Consider the following 20,498-nt stretch of genomic DNA (forward strand, 5'->3'; position numbering starts at 1 on the left):
GTGACAATTTTAATGTGTTTTTAATAAACCAATTGTGGAAAGAAATAATTTTGCTTTATTGTTAGTAGTCCCTATAGTATGCTTCTTAAAGTTGAGTCCTGAAATTAGGAGCAAACTCAGGTTAAACAGAATAGCACTACTATAATTTGATTAAGTTGTGCTTATTGTAAGACATGTTTAATTGAACATATGAAGTATACCAAGGTTTGGGTCATTATTTTAATGCTCTGCTGCTCATTATCTGATATGCTGAAGGACAAGATTTGCCTGCTATGAAGCATTAAAAATAGAAAAATGTGAGTAAATTATGTTCCTAAGTATCTTTCTGTAATATGCAATGTTAAATTAAACATAGATGCACCTGCTGACTCAGGAATATATCTGAAACTTGCTTAGAGCTGTGACACTTTAATCTCTGATGGTTTGTAATCGAGTTTTGCTCCATAAGAGAACTTTTTTAAAATTATGCTGCAACATTCCCTGAAGGGCCATTGAGATTCAAAGGGGAGAAATGACTAGAAAAAGTGAAACTCACTACTAATCTTAATCACCCAAACTGAGTGAAATCAAACAGTTAGTAAGGAGTGGATGTTTAAGCACTCAGGAATCAGATTGACTGGACATAATTTTTAATTAGCTCAGGCTTTTAGTGTTCTTTGGGTTGGGGACTGTCTCTTTTAATTCTTTATTCAGGGCCTAGCATAATGGCATCCTGGTCCATGACTGAAACTTGTCAGAGCTACAATAATACACTTAATAAATAATAACTAGTTGCCACTGTGGCCTTGTTTGCCCACAGTTTTTGTACCATTGCTATCAGTTAGAGATGTGATCTTTCTACTGAAATACTTGTACCAATACAACTCCTGGTGTAGATGCAATTGTCAGTATAAATATAAAAGTGCCTTATACCATGATAGCTCATTAACCTTCCCTACAGAAATAACCGTATTGGTAAAAGGGACCTTTATTCAGATATAACTGTGACCAGAATAGGGGAGATTGGGAGTTGTACATCTTTGACTACACCAGTATGATTAGTATGTAGGCAAGGCACCAACATGCTTTGAGCTTAACACTGATATTGACATTATATCATTAACATTATATCATTTTATTTGCCTGGTTGCTTCCATGCCAGTAATTTGATACCTAACTTTTAAGAAGTTTCAGTGTGAGTTGAATCTGTGGTTTCTTTTCTTAGTTTGAAATTCCAGAGACAAACAGTGTTTCCTTTTATTCTGTTTCAGGAGTGGAATGTGAAGACCTGATAGAAGAGTTGCTGTGTTGCCTCATTCAGCTCATTGTTGAAATTCCCCTTCTGTAAGTACTTTTTACAGGATCTGTGTTTGAAACTTGTGTTCTGTGAAGGGAATGTGTTCATCATGATTCCCAAACTTACTGTTCAAAAAATAATTACTTTATTTGAGCGTTAGCCAATTGCAAGACCATCGTGTCTCATATAAATAGTGATATATTGCCCTCTGGATCTGATCTGAAGTATTTTACTGCCCTAGATAAACTGTAGGCATGCAGCCCTCCTCAATCTATCTATTCTGCCCTATTTCATTTTACTTTGTAGTTTCATTTCAGACCCTGCACACTACCTCTGGGAGTACACAGAAAGCACAGCTATTACACTCTGAAAAGGTGCTATGTACACCTATTTCTGGTGGGAACAGCTGCACTAATTGTTACTAAAACCTGAAACTTCTGAGTGACAAAATTGTACTTGTGCCTGCTGGCAGCATAAGGACACAACAAAGTGTGAGAGAATGGCTTTTTGCCTCCTGTACTTATGCAGGGTTCTGGGTTTTTCAATTAAAATTATGTTGCTCTTTTTAATCTAAAAGGTAATGGCGATAAGCTCTATTTCCAAACTGCAGCTGACTTGAAGTTTGAATAACAGAGAAATGATTGAGCAGACTGTTTCTATAGATCTCCAGAAATCAAACAGATTTTGTACCATGTTTATGTGGTGCTGCATTTTCACAGTTTCTACCATGTAAAAAACATACATTGATTACCTGTTCAGTCTGGGAGATGTACCCTGAAATATCCTTAACTAGGGACAGTCTTTTTGTTCTGTGTTTGTACAGTCCTAGCACAGTGGGGTCCTGGCCCAGGACTGGGACTCCTAGGCACTAGGATAATACAAATTATAGGTTCTTTATCTTCTAACCTCATTTTTCTGGAATGGTACTTGCTTTCTTTAATTCAAAATAATGTGTTCCCCACACCAGTCTCTCTCAATTTTAAACTTCATTTTTCCAGTATAAATTTTAAAAAGGCAGTTTTGGTCAACATTAACTTTTCATGTGTGTGATCACTTGGTAGCTTGTGCCTAAAATACGTATTGCCCAAATTGAATGTAGTCAATTCTGAAAGAACTTCAGTGGGATTCGTGTTTCTAACTTTTCTTAGATTATCTGTCACTGTATGCACTTCACTTTGTTGTTGCAGACTCAGGACTTGTCTTCACTACTGGGGTAGGTCGACCTAAATTACACTACGTTATTCATGAAGCTGGGGTCCACGTAGCTTAGGTTGACTTATCCCGATGTCTTCACTGTTCTGAATTGACAGGAGATGCTCTCCATCGACTTCCCTTACTCTTCTCTGAGAGCTGGAGTACTAGGGTCGACCAGAGAGTGCTCTGCCATTGATTTAGCAGGTGTTCACTAGACCCACTAAATCGATCCCTGCTGCAGCGTCGATCTCCCTGTAGTGGAGACCAGCCTTAGCGTTTACACTGCTAATTACTCCTCTGGTTGGAAAGCTGACAAATCTGTTTGCTGCCCTGATAAAGATACAACTGTTTCTGAAATGTTGTGCTCATTAAATAGAATTCTGTCTGCAGTACACATTGTCACTGTTTAATGAATTAATGGTATGATTTAGAGTGTCGGTCTGCAAAGCAAAGAGGCATTGTCAGAGGCTTCCTGAAACTGTTACACTTTTTGTTCGGAACTGATTAGAGGAAATACTAAGAGGTGGTAGGGCTGACACATGGAGACATTCATAAATCCTATATCTTTTTGTTGGAAGGCAGTCCAATGTCATATATTGTGTGGAGCGCAATGCCATGTATTCTGTCATTCTAGGTGAAAACACATTCTACAACCAAAGTTGACGTAACCCTTTTTAACAGTTGGACTCTAGTGTCAGCGTTTCCACATTTTCTGTGAATATACCTGTTGGGTATAGTAGTAGTTGAAAGCCACAACTGCACCAACAGCAATATAAAAAAAAAGATGCAGTGGGTTGGTGGAGTCTTTACATACTTCCAAAAAAACCACTTAGCTCTGTGGGAATAGGGGTGCCAGGTGTCTGGTTTTCAACCGGAACACCTGGTCAAAAAGGGACCATGGCATCTCTGGTCAGAATTACCGATTGAGCCGTTAAAAGTATGGTTGGCATGAGGCTGGCAGGCTCCCTACTGGGAAGCAGCCAGCATGTGTGGCCAATGGGAGTTACGGGGATGGCGCCTGCGGGTGGGGGCAGTGCGCAGAGACACCTGGCTGTGCCTCTGCCTAGAATCCAGAGAGACATGCTGGCCGCTTCCCGGGAGCTGCCTGAGGTAAGTGCCACCCAGAGCCTGCACCCCTCCCTCCCTCCCACACCATAGCCCTAAGCCCCCTCCCACATCCGAACTCCCTTCTGGTGCCCGCACCCCTTCCTGCACCACAACCCCCTGCCCTAGCCCTGAGCTTCCAAACCCAAACTCCCTCCTGGAGCCAGCATCCCCTCCTGTGCTCCAGCTCTGAGCCCCCTCCCAGACTCTGAACCCCTTGGCCCCAGCCTGGAGCCTCCTACTGCATCACAAACCTCTTATTCCTGGCCCCAGCCCAGAGCCCGCACCCCCAGCCAGAGCCCTTTCCGCCCTGCTACACAGCAACCCCCTGCCTCAGCCCAGAGCCCTCTCCTGCACCCTGAACCCCTCATTTCTGGCCCTACCCCAGAACCCGTACTCCCTCCCACCCTCCACCCCCCTGCTTCAGCCTGGAGCCCCCTCCCACACTCTGAACCCCTTGACCTCACCACCAAGCCCAGAGCCCCCTTCTGAACTCCAAACCTCTCATCCCCAGCCCCACCCCAGAGCCTGCACTGGGAGACCCTCCCCCGCACCCCAACATCCGTCCCAGCCCAGAAACTTCTCCCACACCCTGAATCCCTCATTTCTGGCTCCACCCCAGATCCCGCACCCCCAGCTGGAGCACTCACCCCCTCCCGCACCCCAACCCCCATCCTGGAGCCCCCTCCTGCACCATGAACCCCTCATTTCTGGCCACACCCTGGAACCCGCACCCCTTCCCACACCCCAACCCCTGCTCCAGCCTGGTGAAAATGAGCTAGTGAAGATGGGGGAGAGTGAGCAATGGAGGGATGGGGAATGGAGTGAGTGTGTTGCAGGCCTCACAGAAGGGGTGGGTCAGAGGCAGGACCTCGGGGAAGGGGCGCAGTAAGGGTATTCGGTTTTATGTGATTAGAAGGTTGGCAAGCCTATGTGAGAAACATTATAGTTTAGTTTCTCTTTAGGTATGTCTACTCTGCAATTAAAAATCTGTGGCTGGGCCATGTCAGCTGACTTGGGCTCGCAGGGCTGTTTTATAGCGGTGTAGATATTTGAGCTCTGGGACCCTCCCACCTCACAGGGTCCTGGAGCTCAGGCTCCAGGCTAAGCTCAAATGTCTACACTCCAGTTAAACAGCCCCTTTGCTTAAGCCCCATGAGCTTGAGTCAGCTGGCACGGGCCAGCTGCGAGTGTCTAATTGCAGTGTAAACTTACATTTTTTATATTGATACTCTTGGCTCTGTGAGTAATACATATGCAAAATATTTTTTCTTATAGATCACAGGTTTTCAAACTTTTTTTGCTGAGGCCCTCCCCCACCTTGAAAATATTTCAGGTGGTGGCAACCTCCTTCCTCCATACTATACCATACTATCCTTACTTTTGTGCTGTTGGTGGTGCTGCCATTATAGCTGGGCACCCAGCCAGCAGCTGCTTCTCTCTGGCCACCCAGCTCTGAAGGCAGTGCAGCTGTAAGGGTGGCAGTACCCTCATACAATAGCCTTGCGACTCCCTTGTGGGTCGGGACTTCCTATTTGAGAAATGCTGAGCTAGATTTTTTTAAGCCAAAATATTCCTCAGATAGTATGTTAAGATGCTGATGGTTTTGACACATCTTAAGTACAAATATGGATACTTAAGAAAATGTTTGTTTTGTTTACTTTTAACAATGTAAAACTGCTCCAGCCAACAAGTTCTTTTGCAGGTCATTTGGTGGAGGGGAATGCATGGAAAACTGCTCTCTGTAGTACACAATAAAAAAAGAAAATTCTCACTGAGGATTCGCTCTTAGTTTAGTCTTTTCAAACTCAACTGTTGCTGAAGGTTGTCTTCCTAGTAGCTATAATGTTATCCAGAAGGGGCCCAGAACTGCAAACTGTGTTGTGCTCTTTTTCAGAAAGATATTGTAGCGTTGAAAGATTTATTTTTTTTTGGATTATGGTAATTTCAGCTTTTTATCTAACTCATCAGTTTCTTTGCCAGTTAAATTTTTCTCTTCCTGCAAGCCAGATTTACCAAATCATTTTTATCCCTATTTTGGGCATAAGAGTGTAATTATTGCCTTGATAGAAATAAATCTAGAAAATCCACAAATTTGTATGTGAATTTTGGGAAGGCCAAGCCTTTTCAGTCCAGAGATTGTCTAAATGGACTCAGTTACATGTTCAGTCTTACTGTGACTTGTGTGGCCTTCCAATAGCAGAGGAGTTGGGGCCCATTCCACTAAAGGGTGGGCAGCTTCTCAACTTATATTCTTAATGTCTCTGTAGTTGTGGTCTGTAAACCTGCTTTTGGATTTAAAGTTTCACTTCCATAGGCCATCAGTGTTCCAATGGGGAGTCCAGATTGGAAGCTCTGCGCAGTAGAGCATCCATTAGTAGCAATCAGTATACCTCCAGAGGACTGTCACTGCTATCTAGTATCCTACTCTGGGGTTCTGAAGAGGCAATTTCATGAAGAAAAGGTTACTTACTGGTGACTGCTCTCTGAATGTATCCCATCTTTAGATCCTTACTTATACTGCATTCCTCCCCTCAGTAAAAGATTTTAATGAACTGTCTTGAAGAAGCTGACGGATAGTTATATAGTAGCCTCCTTGTTTCCAGAATGCAGGACTGGAGTAACATTTTCATGTCCCCCAGCTGCTTCACTACTTAAATGGTTCTGTGCCTCTCCTAGCAGGACATTTGACTCCTACAGAGGCAGTACATTCCTCCTAGTTGCCGGAAAGTAAGTTTGTTTTCTCTGTGACTGCATCATTTCAGTGTGTGTCAACGCAAATTATCTCTTGGAGAACCCATTATTCAGTAGAGAACCAGCCTGCTGTGAAGGGAGCTGTTCAGGAGCAGAGAGAACACTTGAATTACAGATCATGGTGAAATTATGATTGTAAAACAAACTGGGGAAAACTTCTTCACAGAGCTTCAGTCTTGGGTATCCCAGAGAGGTTCAGTTTGAATCAGATGTGGATGACTGAACAGACACTCTGAGGGCATGTAGGAGAGGAGTATGAAAATTGCAAATGGGCAGCGTAGCCTCCCAATTTTTTTGATTGATTTATTTATTTAGAAAGTTTTTATAGGTTTACAAATCATTGCCGTGTATCTTTCAGGAACAAAAAGATAATCATTAGAACCATGAGCTTTTGTTTAAAGAAATGTTTTACACTAATGTAATGATCAGATCTCTCTCCTTAAGGTGTTATCTACTTACAGAGTGAGCCTCTTTATGCTACGAGAATGTGATGTTTCCCGTGATTTTACTAATCGAGTGAAACTTCTGATTATACATTTATCAAACCAACCATATCTATCAAATGTTAATATTCAAAAACATTGGAGAGATTTGCTGGGTTTTGGTGCAGGCAAATGTACTTTTGTTTGAGTATTGAGTAAATGGCAACAAATATCTATTTGTCCTCTATTTTGGTGGATACATAATTGGTATTTTAATTTTTCCATAACAACTTACCAGAGTTTTATTAACCATTCCTCTATGACTGAATTTTTTTTTCCTAGTAGTCTAACAACTACTAGCAGATGAGAGATTAATTCTCTATTTCTTTTTGTGTGACCATTTCTACCGGGAAGCCCCAAGAGGATTAGAAAAAGATAATTTGGAATAGATGGCCAACAGTTTGGTTATGAATTGCATCCCAAGACCACTCTCTAATAACTGGACATGTCCACCATATGTGCATGAAATCTCCTCCTTCACAACAGTTTCTCCAACGTTTAACCCCATTAAATCTCTCTCTCTCTCTCGTAACCTGACTAGTGTGAAGTACCACTGAAACAGTATCTTAAGGAAATTTTGCTACAGATTGAGGTTGCTGGTCTTCTTTTTCCCATAAAATTCCATTCCGCTGGGGTAATTTGTCTATCCAGATCCTTTTTCTAGGGTGTCATATATGGCCGTCTTTTGTTAGGAAATTTGTATGCAGAGATTGATATAAATTAGTTATTTATTTTGTTTCCTAATTGACCAGACACCACCGTTTCTATTAAGTTAGCTTTCTGTAGAAAACAACTTTTCTAGAAAGTTGAGAGCCATAATTCCTAACTTAAAGGTACTGATACCATGTAGGAGTGGGCTGATTTAAAGTTAATTTTGATTTCTAAATAATTTAGAAAAGCTTTTTTCAGCCTAGCCTAGGGTTAATAATGTGTGTGCTCCAGCAAAAGACAAAACAGAAATCTGTACACATCTCATCTCAAGCATACAAAAGCCTCCCATGAAATGTAATTGAAGAAACAAAATGTTTTGAGCCTTGTCTGGAAAGGATCCAGAGATGTACTTTGGGGTATACTATGAGAGAACCTTTCAGAGTTGTAGCTGTGAATGGAGGAAGCCCCATTTTCTTGAAATTAGTATCTACCTGAGGACTGCTTGCTGCCCTGTGCCTCATCATGGAAGTTGCCATCAGCTGGGTTGGAGCAGGTGGCATAAGGATCATAGGACAGCACCCTTTATTATTTATGGCTTACTAATGAGACCTTGAATTACCCTTGCTGAATAATAGGCAGCCAGTGTCATTCACAAAACACTAAGTGGAAAAGCTTTTAACATTTAAAACTTATAATTTTAAAACATTAATATGGTTTAAAGAACATTATTGCTCTTTAAAAATCAGCACTGTGTAATCCCAGTAAGAGACAAGTTATTGTTCAATGCTGTTTGATTTATGGATGCTTCAGGTTGCAGATGTTGGTCTTCCTTTGGTCTTGTTACTGTGAGCACCCAAAGGTGTGCATTAACAAGTATTACTACACAGGCTGTTGTATAGCACTGCTTAAATATGTCATCCAATATGCTTTGTGTAGCAACTGTTACAAACATTTTGTTGTAAGATGGAGTTCCAAAAACAGTAAATTATAGAGGCATCTTTCAGCAGCTTGTTAGGAATTGGTATATGTAACAGAACATCTGGATGTTATTAGTACATTTTCACTTCATTAAGAACTATAAGTACGTGTTGGGAAAAGAATGAAATACTCTGATCCAGTTACACCATTGTTAAGCAGCACCCTGTAGTGCCACTGTAGGTTAGTGAACATTTCCATTACATTTTCTTATTTTCTGTGGTTTTGTTTTTTTTTTAAACCCTGCTGTTGGCTAAAATCTTCCAAATTTGAAAATAATTAGGACCATTTTCAGGTTAAAGGTTTAGGATGCTCTTTGCATTTCCTGGTACTTAAAAATGAAATGTAGCAACTGGCAGGTTCACAGCGTGATCCAGATCCAGAATCTTTTGAGAGAGTTATTGCAAAATTATAGTGTGTATAATAGCATTTATGTAGCACTTTATAATTTCATGGGACTGTACAAACCCTCCTCCCCCCCATAAATAAACAATAAAAAATAAAATTCCTTTTTTTCCCCTCACTAATTGTATGAAAGGGAGGAAGTTAAGCTTGCTTTTTCCTCCTTTACATTTTGAAAAGGTTGCTATATTGGATGCTAGTTTTGATACTCTCCAAAAATAATTTAAATACTTCAGTTTAGATAGAGAGCTACTCAAGAGACTTTACCAACATCATGATATTTGAAAATTGTTTGACCATAACCCTTTATTTAGGAAAATCTCTCTTAATTATAAAGGGAAAAAATCCTCCTAGTCTGTCTCATCTTTTGAATATAACCAAAATGTCCAAATCATGAGAGAGTTAGATTGTTCAGAACACAACCATCAGCATGCTGATTTCATACCTCCTTCCCAGGTCACCATGGTTTACCAATAACCTACTATAAAAACAGATAACAAAAGGCTAGAGTATTCGTGGTAGTGGTCTGGTAATTAATATGTAACGCATTTCTGTGATGCTGTGTCACAGGCTTGCCTGGCCTTTTAAGGAAAGCTGGGCTTAGCCTTGCCTGTGACCTAGCAGCTATCCCTCAGCTTCACCGGTGATCTAGCAATGTACTGATACTTAGTGATCCCAGCTGAGTGTGATGGAGCTTAATTATGATGCCAGATCTCAGCTTCAAGGGATGAGAGTGGGGACAACTTAAATAAAGCTGTGAACTCAGTAAAGAGGAGGGACCCTGGAAGGAGGAATAAGGGCAGTTCCCCCTCTGGGACAGGCCTAGGGAAGCCAAGCTGAAAGACCCACAGGGAGCAGGGTCGGCTTCTGTGGGGGAGCTCTGAGATAGGGCCTGCAAAAAGCAGAGAAACTTCTGAAGGAAACTGCTGGAGTCCCCAGAGAAAGTAGGCAGTGGGGGAAAAACCTGCTGGGAGGATGCAACATAGAAGAAGCAGAGAGTATCAATATAGCCTGAAAGGGGCAAAACAATTATTTTAATTCATTATAATTGGACCCTCTGTTACCCTGGAAATGACTTGGCAGGAGGGCTGAGTCACAGAAGACTTGAACAGGACAGGCCATTGTAGGGCAAAGGAAGTGGCCACCAGGAAGGGGCACTAGAGGCAAAGTCCCCTGCAATATAGCTCCCTGATGTCAGGTGGCACTACAGTGGTAAGAACAACCTATTACCCATGGCCACGTTGGGGAATAAGAAGTCTTCTCTGTCAACAACAGTTAAATCCCAACCTGTGGATACGTTCCAGGTGGTAGTAAGCAGTTCGCTCAACTTGGAATGACTCCAGAGGCATATCTCTTTGGCTATGAGGAATTTTTATTTTTCTGAAGAAAACTCTGATTAGATTCAGTGTGACCTTGCTGGAACTTGGCATTGCAACCTAAGGTTAAAAAGAACAGCTGCATCATCATCCCATAATGAATTTCAGTCATTGTCCCAGTGAAGGTCCCAACAATACTGCAAGTGATATGCCTGATGTAAACCCAGACCCAGTGCCCATACTGGATGTAGAAAGCCTCCATGAAAAGCGTGGGCTGTTTTCTGAAAGGGGATAGCCAATGTACCCATTGGTAATTCTCAACCAGGCTTGTTGTTTGGCTCCTTCAGAAACCAGCTCTGGGCACTAGTGTCTTGGCAGCCAGTCAGCTATTTTAAAAGTCCCTCTTTTGGAAATATATTTGAGAAATTGGTAACTGTCTGTTTCCAACATCTGACATCCTCAAAACCTTTGACCCTCCTTTGATTAGGCTTCAGACTGGAATCATCACTGGAATTGCATGGAAATTACACCAATTACTGTGGTCAACCTCCCCTTTGGGAACCTAAGTCAAACAGCTTTAAAAAGTCTTCATCTTTTAGCATCTTTTGACATCATATTGCTGTCACAGCTACATAACTTAGCAAGAGTGGATGGAATTTTGTAAAATCATGCCATTCATTCCCTTCTGATCTGTCCCAAGGAGTGATGGCCCTTTCCGAGGGCTCTTGGCTATCTGGTCCATCAGAGCTTAGTCTTGTCACCTCTTCTATTCAAACATCAGTATGAAGCCTCTTGGGGTGAATGTGAAATGATAAGGCTTACAGTTGCACTCGTACTTCAGTGATACGCAGCCTTGTCTCCTTTTGTCTGATCCAGAGAGTATCATCACCAAGTTTGTCTAATGCATGACAAAAGTTTACTCTTCCTATTGTTTCATATTGAGTAGTTTAGTACTGTGTGCCATTTAACATTAACGCACTATAGTTCTAAATGCATATGGTGGTCATCCTGTAGAGGATGAAGCCTGATCTTCTTTATTTAGCCTGCATTTCTTATCAAGGATGTTGAAAATGTCATTCAGAATTCAGTTTCCTTTTGTAGTAACTTTAATGTGTGATCATATATGGCAAGGTATTTAGGCATTTGTCTTAAGTCTTCTCTTACGTTAATGACAATATCTCAAATTTGGTTACAGCTAACATTTTCAGGAAAACCTGTCTTGTTGGTATGAAGGATCAGTTGAAGCATTTAAAAATGCTTCCATAGTGCTTTATATAGGGTTTTAATGAAATTCTCTCTTAAACTATCTCATCCTGGTAAAAATAGGTATTTCCCAGAGGGAAAAACTAAGGTACAGAGAAGCTGAGATTTATGCTCACCACACAAGTAGTCAGAGATGATCTGGGAATAGAACAAATAAATCTTGATTCCCAGTTCACTGCCCTGTTCATTAGACACTCTCCCTTCCTGTCTATGGAGATGGGAGAACTAGATGGGAATATTTCCTGTTCTTTCGTTTGAGAGAGAGTAGTAGAAAAGGCCAGTGGGTGCCCTTTGCTTTCAATTCATATTTCTTGAGTGCATATTCGAGAAATTTCTCAAATGTTTCTATTGCCAGTGTGTGTGTTTGCCATCATTAGGTATAAATTTGGAAGTGATTCCAAGAGGAAAGATTATGTTCACTTTGACCCGTTGTACTTGCATTTGGAGACCAATAATCAGCTTCTCTACTTCTTTTCAGTGTTCAAAACTGATCTATTCTCTGTGGTGACTCTTCTTTCACCTTTCTGGTGGGCCCCGAGGAAGCATTCTAATAAAATCTGGTTCTTGTATGATTTGAAATTTTTTGTAACTCAGCCCTTTTGGCGACCATCCTTAATTAGAAAATTAATTATACTTTAACCTTTTGATACTTAGAGGGTCCTAAATTGGTGTGGTGAAAGTCCAAGAAAATAATTAAAAGGTAGGGAGAGAGAGTTTGGGGTTCTTTGAGTGATATCTTTTGGGTGTTCCACTGTGTGTGGCAGCACCTCCATGCCTGGGATTGGAGATCTTTCTCAGCAGTGCCCTTCGGACTGCAAATGTGCACCTCCCCCCTCCCATGCTGTGAGCGGGATGTATACATAGTGCTGCGCAGTCTGACCGGCTCCAGTTCCTTCTCCTAACCCGTTTGGTCTGGGATGGAATCCACAGCAGAGCCTGCTTCTCCTGTTCCCTCAGTAGTTAGCGCCTTACTTTTTAGATGTAGTGTAGTTAGTATTTTCTTCTTTCTTTTTTATTTCTATTGTAAAAAAACCAAACCCAATTTTTTTGTTTTTCTTTACCTTTAAAGTTATGTCATAGCTTAGGTTTCATTTCCTCACTGCCCTTCCTGACTGGGAAGCTTTTTTCCCCTCACCCTTATGCTCAGGTTCCCTGGGTTTAAGAGGCACATCTCCTGCGAGGCTACCTTCCAGTAACGGATGACCACCTGCATTGTATTCGCTGTCTTGAAGACGGACACGTTCCACAAAAATGTTCTCACTGCCACAACCAGGGCCAGAAATGACTGGGACATTTGCTTGAAACGTCTCATCATGGAGAAATCACTGGGGCCTGCATCAGACCTGGGCCTGGACTCTCTTCCTGTGAGGTCCTCGTGTTCTGCCAGGATGAGGGTTGAGGGGAATGAGGATCAGTAGATGAAGACAGAGTCGTCCCTTTCTCACTTGGGTGAGAAGAAACAGACTTCCTCCTCACATTTTGAGGCACAGTCCACTAGAACACCGTCCCCTGCAAGGTCAGTTGCCTCAACAGCATCTGACAGGGGACATAGCTCTAGGGCCCACCCAAGTACCTCTGGTATCAGAATATAGAAATGGGATAAAGACTTTAACCTGGCAGTCCTACAGCGCTTGGCACAGTCAATCGCCTCTGGAGATTGAGACAAGCCGACTGCAGGAGCTATGGCACTGGCATCCTTTTTGGCACTGAGCAAGCCCTTAGAGCCAGCCAGGTCATCGGAGCCAGTCAAGTCTCCATCTACTGACACCTTAGGGGAATACATCACTCCTTTGGTACCGAGTCATACATTGGCACCAATGGTGCTCCCGCCCTTCCAGTAGACTTTAGTTAGTCTAAAGATCTCCTGGTAGCAGACACTCCTGAGTCACCTCTTCTTCGACATGACCTTGCCCCACTTCCACCTCCTCCAGGCTCACAACACTCCTCTTTTTCTCCTCCGAGTATGACACATCCCTTCCCCAGTGATCAGGAGGAGCAGGCTCCTCCTACATTACATTTCTTTTCCTGATGAGGCTATCATGCCTCCACCCCCTGCATCTGCCAGTAATTTCAGACATTTTCAAAGTTTGTTCTGAAGGATTGCAGATTCCCTGCAGAGTCCTTTGGAATTCAAGGAAGTCAAGGGTCAGCAGCATTACATTGCTTGATATTCTCGACGCATCTTCTTCCTCCAAGATCGTACTACTAATCAATGAAGCTCTTCTCGACTCTGCAAAAGTTCTCTGGCAGACCCCAGCGTCCATCCCTATGACTTGCAAATGCACCAACAAAAAGCACTGCATTCCAGCAAAAGATGCTGAATTGCTATTCTCTCACCCTACCCCAAATATTCTGGTGGTCAATGAGAGAGGCAAAAGAGAGGCCATCATTACCAATCCTGTGCTAGCCATCTAGAGAGAGCTTGGAAATGCCTAGACTTATTTGTACACAAGGCATATCCCTCAGCTGTGCTCCGGTTTTGAATCTTGAACTATGAGGCTCTGATGGCTAAGTATAACTGCTTAAAATCTAAATTGAAGGAACTCTGTCATGATCTCCTGGAGGCCGCAATTCCAGTCCCTAATGTTGGAAGGACACCTCCTAGCCTGTACAGCCTTACAAGCCTCATTACATTCTGCAGACATCATTGCCCAGTCCATTGCAGCTCCTGTAGTCATGAGGCGTGCATCACGGCTTCATCTCTTAGGTTTTCCTGAAGAGGTCCAAACCACTGTGGAAGACTTACCTTTTGAGGCCAAAAATTATTCTCGGAGCACATGGATGATTCCCTGCACTCTCTTTAAGACTCTCGAGTTACACTTCAATCACTTGGCATTCTATACACCTGCAGCAGAGAGACATCTCAGAAAGTACTATTTCTCCTCTCGCTCCCAACCACCGCAATATACTCCTCAATGGTGGTATGACTGCAGCGCTGTAAACAAAGGCGTCTCTCCAAGCATAGTACACCCACTCTTCAGGGACTACCTCTCATTCACCCCCCCGAAGCAACAATGTTGAAGGTGTGGTCAAGGCACCGAGAAGCCTTTCCCACTTCCAGTCATTCCCACCATCTTTGACATCCCACCAGTTGGCAATGGACTAGCTCAGTTTCTCCCATTATAGAGACTAATCACCTTGGACAAGTGGGTTCTAGAAATAATCAAGGAAGGACACTTCATCCCCTTCCTATCTATCCTGCCTGCTACCCTCTCTCTCCATTCTTCATCAGGGACCCTTCTCATGAACTCATTCTATGGGGAGAAATAAATCATCTTCTGCAGGTGAGAGCCATAGAACCAGTCCTTTTCCAACACGGGGGACAAGGTTTCTACTCCCATTATTTCTTCATTGAGAAGAAATCTGGCAGCTGGTGACCCATCCTGGACCTTTGCAATCTAAACAAGTTTGTCAAACTGCAATATTTCAAGATTGTTACCCTCTCCCTGTTACCCTCTCTCTATTATCCCAACGCTGGAACAGGGGGTCTGGTTCTTGGCCCTCAGCTTCCAAAACTTTGATATCGCAATACACTCTGCCCGCAGATGATTTCTCCAGTTGTCATGGGTGATGACCACTACCAGTACAAGGTGCTGCTTTTTGGTCTATCTACGGCCCCTTGGGTGTTCTCCAAGGTCCTGGCAGTCGTCACTGCCTACCTAAGAAAACAAGGTGTCATCATCTTTCCATACTTGGACCACTGTCTCCTCAAGGGCCCATCTGAAACCAATGCTCCCTGAGCCGTCCACATAACAATGGACCTGTTTACGAAGCTAGGCATCCTCCTGAACCTAGAAAAGTCCACTTTAACACCAGTACAGCACCTGGAATTCATTGGCACACAATTGGGCACATACAAGCCAGAGCCTTCCTACTGCCTCGCAGATTGTCGGCCATACTAGATCTGGTATCCAATGTATGGTTCTGCCCCCAGATGTCTGCAAGAATGTGCCTCCAACTTCTAGGCCACATGGGAGTGGCCACTTCCGTGATCAGGCACATAAGACTTCACATGCTGTGTCTTCAGGCATGGCTCCGTACAGTATGTCTCTCCCCACAAACACAGCCTCCACAAACTCTTATCCATGCCAATAAGTCAAGGACTCACTACTTTGGTGGGCACAGCCCAAAAACGTCTGTGTCCGAGTTCCTTCCTACAGCCGTCACCGATTATGATCCTAACCACTGATGCCTCCCTAATCGCTTGGGGAGTGCATCTATATGAACACGTAGTGCAGGGAAGATGGTCATCCACCAGATCCACCTTACAAATCAACCTCCTAGAGCTATGAGTGGTCTGCAATGCCTGCTGATATTTCCTACCTCTTCTCATACCATAAGAGTGATGACGGACAATCTTGCCTGCATGTATTACATCAAGAAGCATGGCACAGCAAAGTCCCACTCCTCATGGTTGAAGATGATTAAACTGTGGGACCGGTGTGTCCAGAACAACATCTCCATTTCAGCCTCATACCTCCCGGCTACCAGAACACCACTGGCGACATACACAGCAGGACATTCTCACATGGTCATGAGTGGGAGCTGGATAAGCAAGCAGTTCATCCCATTTTCAGCCAATGGGGCCATCCCACCGTAGATCTCTTGGCCACTCAACACAACGTCTGCTGCCCTCAATTCTGTTCCAAGGTGGGACTGGGGTGTGGATTGCTTGGAGACACATTCCTAATAACCTGGCATGCGCCATTGCTTTATGCTTTCCCTCTCTTTCCCTTCCTATTCTAAGTGCTTCGCAAAATACAGAAGGGCCGAGCTCATGTCATACTAATAGCTTCAACATGGCCATGAAAAGTCTGGTATACTTATCTTCTACGCATGAGGCATGATGGTATACTGACTGATCTCTTTCCACCTAACACTGTGGCTTCTCTCACAGGATGCATCCTCCATCCCAATCGACAGATGCTCCACCTCAGAGTCTGGCTCCTCTGTGGTTCCAGGATCTGGAAATAACCTGCTCAGACATAGTCAAACAGATACTTTTGAATAGCAGGTGTGACACAACGCGATGCACTTACATTCGTAAGTGAACTAGATTCACTGCTGGTGCGCCCCAGCCTTCCAATTAGAGGCATTGCTTTATAATCACCTACAGTGGAGGACCCATAGGGACATCACTCGAAGAAGAGAGGGTTACTCACCTGTGGAGTAACTGAAGTTCTTCGAAATGTGTGTTCCTATAGTTGCTCCACTACCCGCCCTCCTCCCCTCTGATTCGGAGCCAAAAACATAAGCTCTGTGTCAGATAAGGAACTGGGCACGGTCGAACTGCACAGTGCTATATATATATACATCCTGCGCACAGCACAAGAGAGGGAGGTGCGCATGTGCGGTCCAATAAGTACTGCTGGTGAAGCTCTCCGATCCCAAGCACAGGGGCACTGCCGCACCATAGGGAGAAGCATCTCAAAGAACCTCAATTAGTGTACAGGGGGAATAATCCTTTTTTCTGGAGGGGAAAAAAACAAAACACAACAACAAACCCTAACACAGGAGGAAGCCAGAGTCAGGAATAACATAGGTGTAACTTGATTAGCCAGATGTGCTGTGTGTATGAACTGACTGCCTCATGTTTTTTACCTTTTCTGTGTGCACTCAAGATTTTCTTTGAAAAGTTAAAAAAGATTGCTGCTAGAGTCATTGGGGCCTTTAGAAACACTTGAGTTAAGAACTTGCCCTCAGGACTGGCAGGCATTGGGCTCTCAAACCTCAAGCAGTGTTACTGAGCAGGTAACTTAAGAACAGCAGCTTGGAATAATGGAATACAGGGTTTTCATTGGAATTAGGAGAAAAGATTTAATTTAGATATTCTGTCCATGCTCTTCTGCAAGCTGAAAGTAAGGAACATACACTTAAACATCCCTTAATTATGGCAACACTGGGGATATGGGCTTGAATAAAAAAGAACATGGGACTAACACGTATAGTAACTCCAGTTACTGAATTTTATTATTTTTGCTTCTGAACAGTTAAATAATGTGAAAAGAAGCTTTTTAGAAAGTGGCATAATATATTACACTAACATCTTAGAACTTTCTTATTATTCAGATTAAAAAAAAAAGAGGAGGAAGGGACTTCCTAATTTCTCCTCAAACTTGCATTTCCACATTTAGTTTTGCCATGGGAAAAAAGTGCTAATTCATGGAAAAAATGAGTTGGAGACAGTTATATTGCTGGACTTTTTAATAGAAAAGAATTATAGGTAGAATATATAAAAATGTATATAATTTGAAATCTTAAATTCTCTGGGTATTTTTAAAACCTTTTTCTGTATTCTCCCAGTGAAAATACATGAGTGTCCTGGATTTTATGGTGGTTTCTGTAGCCAGGGCAAATCAGCCTCCCTGTTCATTCTGTCAATGTGTGTGCGAGTGAGAATCAATCTCCATATACCCTTCAGCCCTGGGGAAAGTGCACATTTGAATGTATTCTATTTTTATGGTCATTAAAAAAGCCAAACATAGTATGTTCTACATAGATGCCTCCTGTAAAGAGCCCTGGATATCTAATCCCTGTATGATGTAATGGGTTGCATAGTGCTCTAATTGGGACTGATGTAGATGAGAGTTACTATGCAGCACAATCTGGCGAGAACTTGGTAGCAGCTCCTAGCTCGGCATTGCTTCTGGCTTAGATAAATTTGCGGTGGAACTGGATCACAGTGTAATGTCTGATCTTGGATCTTATCAACATTTTCACTGCCTAACTTTCTGAGTAATGGGCAAAAAGTCAGGTGATTCACAGAAACTAAAACTAATTAAACTAGAGCCAGCAATTTTAAAGGAAGAATGTTATTAAAGCAGAAATATCTTGCCAATGTGTGCAATAAAAATGTGTGGATTAAAATGTTTTAAGGAAAATGTTAGTCTGTAAATAACCTTCCTGTAAAACGTGCTTCAGTGTTGGATGTAGCATAGTTGAGTGGACTGTGTATGAGACTGGGAGCCAGGAAAGTAATTTCACTTCTGCTATTAACTCTTTGACTTTGAGCAAATATTAACCTCTCGATTAATGTGTTTAATATTGACTACTGCTGGGATATTATGAGATTTGATTACTGAATATCTATGCAATATTGTATATGTTTTAAGTATTTAATAATGGCCATTCCTTATGATTTATAGTAATGCAAATTATTGGCAGGGCCGCCCAGAGGATTCAGGGGACTTGCGGTCCTCGGCAGCAGGGGGCCCCGCTTCGGTGGTATTTCAGTGGCAGGAGGTCCTTCCACTTTGAGACCCGCCGACGAAGTGCCTCGAAGACCCATGGTGGGAGTCCCCACCGACGAATTACCACCGAAGACCCAGCTCTTCAACGATAGGTCCTGGGGCGGAAGGACTCCCCGCTGTGGGTCTTTGGGGCACTTCAGCGGCGGGTCCTGGTGCAGAAGGACCCCCTGCCGCCAAATTACTGCCAAAGACCTGGAGCGGAAGAAGCTTCGGGGGTCTGGGCCACGCAAGAGTTTTGTGGGGCCCCGGAGCAAGTGAAGGACCTTGTTCCAGGGCCCCAAGGTCTGGGGCAAATTGCCCCACTTGCCCCCCCTCTGGGCGGCCCTGATTATTGCCAGTCTTTGAAATAGTACACTTGAGAATACCAAAAATTCTTAGGTGTAATAAACATCACATTTACTTTTTTCATAGAGAGAGAACTTGTGCAATTTTTAAATTGGATTGTTTCCAGTGTAATCTTGAGGCTAATTAGCAGAGCAATGGCTTTTAGTCCAGGCTGCTTTTAAATTCAATTGTCCATTACATTCAGTCCACTAGAGCATGACTTTTTTTTTTTAGTCATCATTATCTGAAAGAGCCTGACTTTACACTATAATTAATTGTTAAAGGAAGGAAAAATGTCACAGTATCTTTGACATTAAACTGTATATAGGTCAAGGCATAGGTCTACCATAATGTAAAGATTCTAGTTTTCAGAGAATAGTAACTATGGCAAAATTTTCAAAGTGACTAGTGACAGACCAGCCAAGTGCTATGCATTTTTTGGTGGTAGCACATCATGTGAGAGACTCATCGTTCCCCTCATGAAATACTTGTTGGCATACGGGAATGTCCATTGGTCTGGGAGTTAGAAGATCTTTGGTTCACATCTCACTCCTCTTACTAAGTGGTATTAATGTTCCTGTGAAGTTCACATCCAGGGCTTTAACTGTAGATAAATTTCCATGATCTGGGACATGGGTAGCCAAGTTGTTGCTGAAGATCTACAAATGGTTTAAATTGATCATTGTCAGTTAGCTGTGACACGGTGATAATTCCTCTCTTCATCTAATTCCTCCACATCAAATTTTTGCTTCTGATTTTAAGGGTAGGATTGCTCCATAGAATTGCCTCTACATGGAAGAATGGATGGAAACAGGACTTTCTAGCCAAGTTTGACCAAGCTTGCCTCACAACCATTGTTGTGGGAGCTCTGGAGCCATCAAATCTACAATAATTTGATCCTACAATGCCTGAAAGGGGGAGAGGGTACACCAATTCTCGTTCAGTCTGAACACAAAGTGGGGTCTGTACTGTCTTATCTAAAAGGCACAAAGATGCCTCCCTTAACAAAAAGGAGATATGATAACTTTCCAGCCTGGAAAAATGAAATCCTCCCAGAGATTGTGGGGGAGCTGTAATTTGTTCAAAGCCGGTCTAGGTTTCTTACCTGTGCCCCAAAGGGACTTGATGAAAATATTACTGAATTCCTTAAAATGAGTTTGAGAACAGAAATAGAGAGATCCCTCAGGACATACTGAAAATGAATGTCCTTCCCAGAATTATATATGTTAAGTTGACCCCTACAAACTCAGGGTTAATGAACTCCATCTCCCGAAGTCATTAGCCACATTGTCAGTCACTGGTTCTACATTTATATTAGGGATGTCCTGAATATTATTGGGAATCAGCATTCCCAAAGATTTCATGTAAGAGGATTGCCACCAATTTGAAAAAAGACATTTTTGGGCTTATTTGTTAATGCTTAAGATTTCTGATCTATCTCAGTTAATTTTATATTCTGTGAGATGTCCAAACTTATTAATTGTACTTAAGAGGTTAGGAATAGTAA

General features: G+C 42.6%; 1 protein-coding gene across 4 annotated transcripts in view; it reads left to right on the forward strand.

The window, feature by feature from the left end:
• DYM (dymeclin) overlaps nucleotides 1-20,498 on the forward strand; it is a 349,716-nt gene that overhangs the window by 62,561 nt on the left and 266,657 nt on the right. For all 4 annotated transcript variants that reach the window (XM_030565834.1, XM_030565831.1, XM_030565830.1 and 1 more), the window contains one exon: nucleotides 1,251-1,323. In XM_030565834.1, the coding sequence (XP_030421694.1) occupies nucleotides 1,251-1,323 (73 nt within the window). The remainder of the gene's footprint in view (nucleotides 1-1,250; nucleotides 1,324-20,498) is intronic.

This window comes from Gopherus evgoodei, chromosome 6, assembly GCF_007399415.2.
Source record: "Gopherus evgoodei ecotype Sinaloan lineage chromosome 6, rGopEvg1_v1.p, whole genome shotgun sequence".
Taxonomy (NCBI): domain Eukaryota; kingdom Metazoa; phylum Chordata; order Testudines; family Testudinidae; genus Gopherus; species Gopherus evgoodei.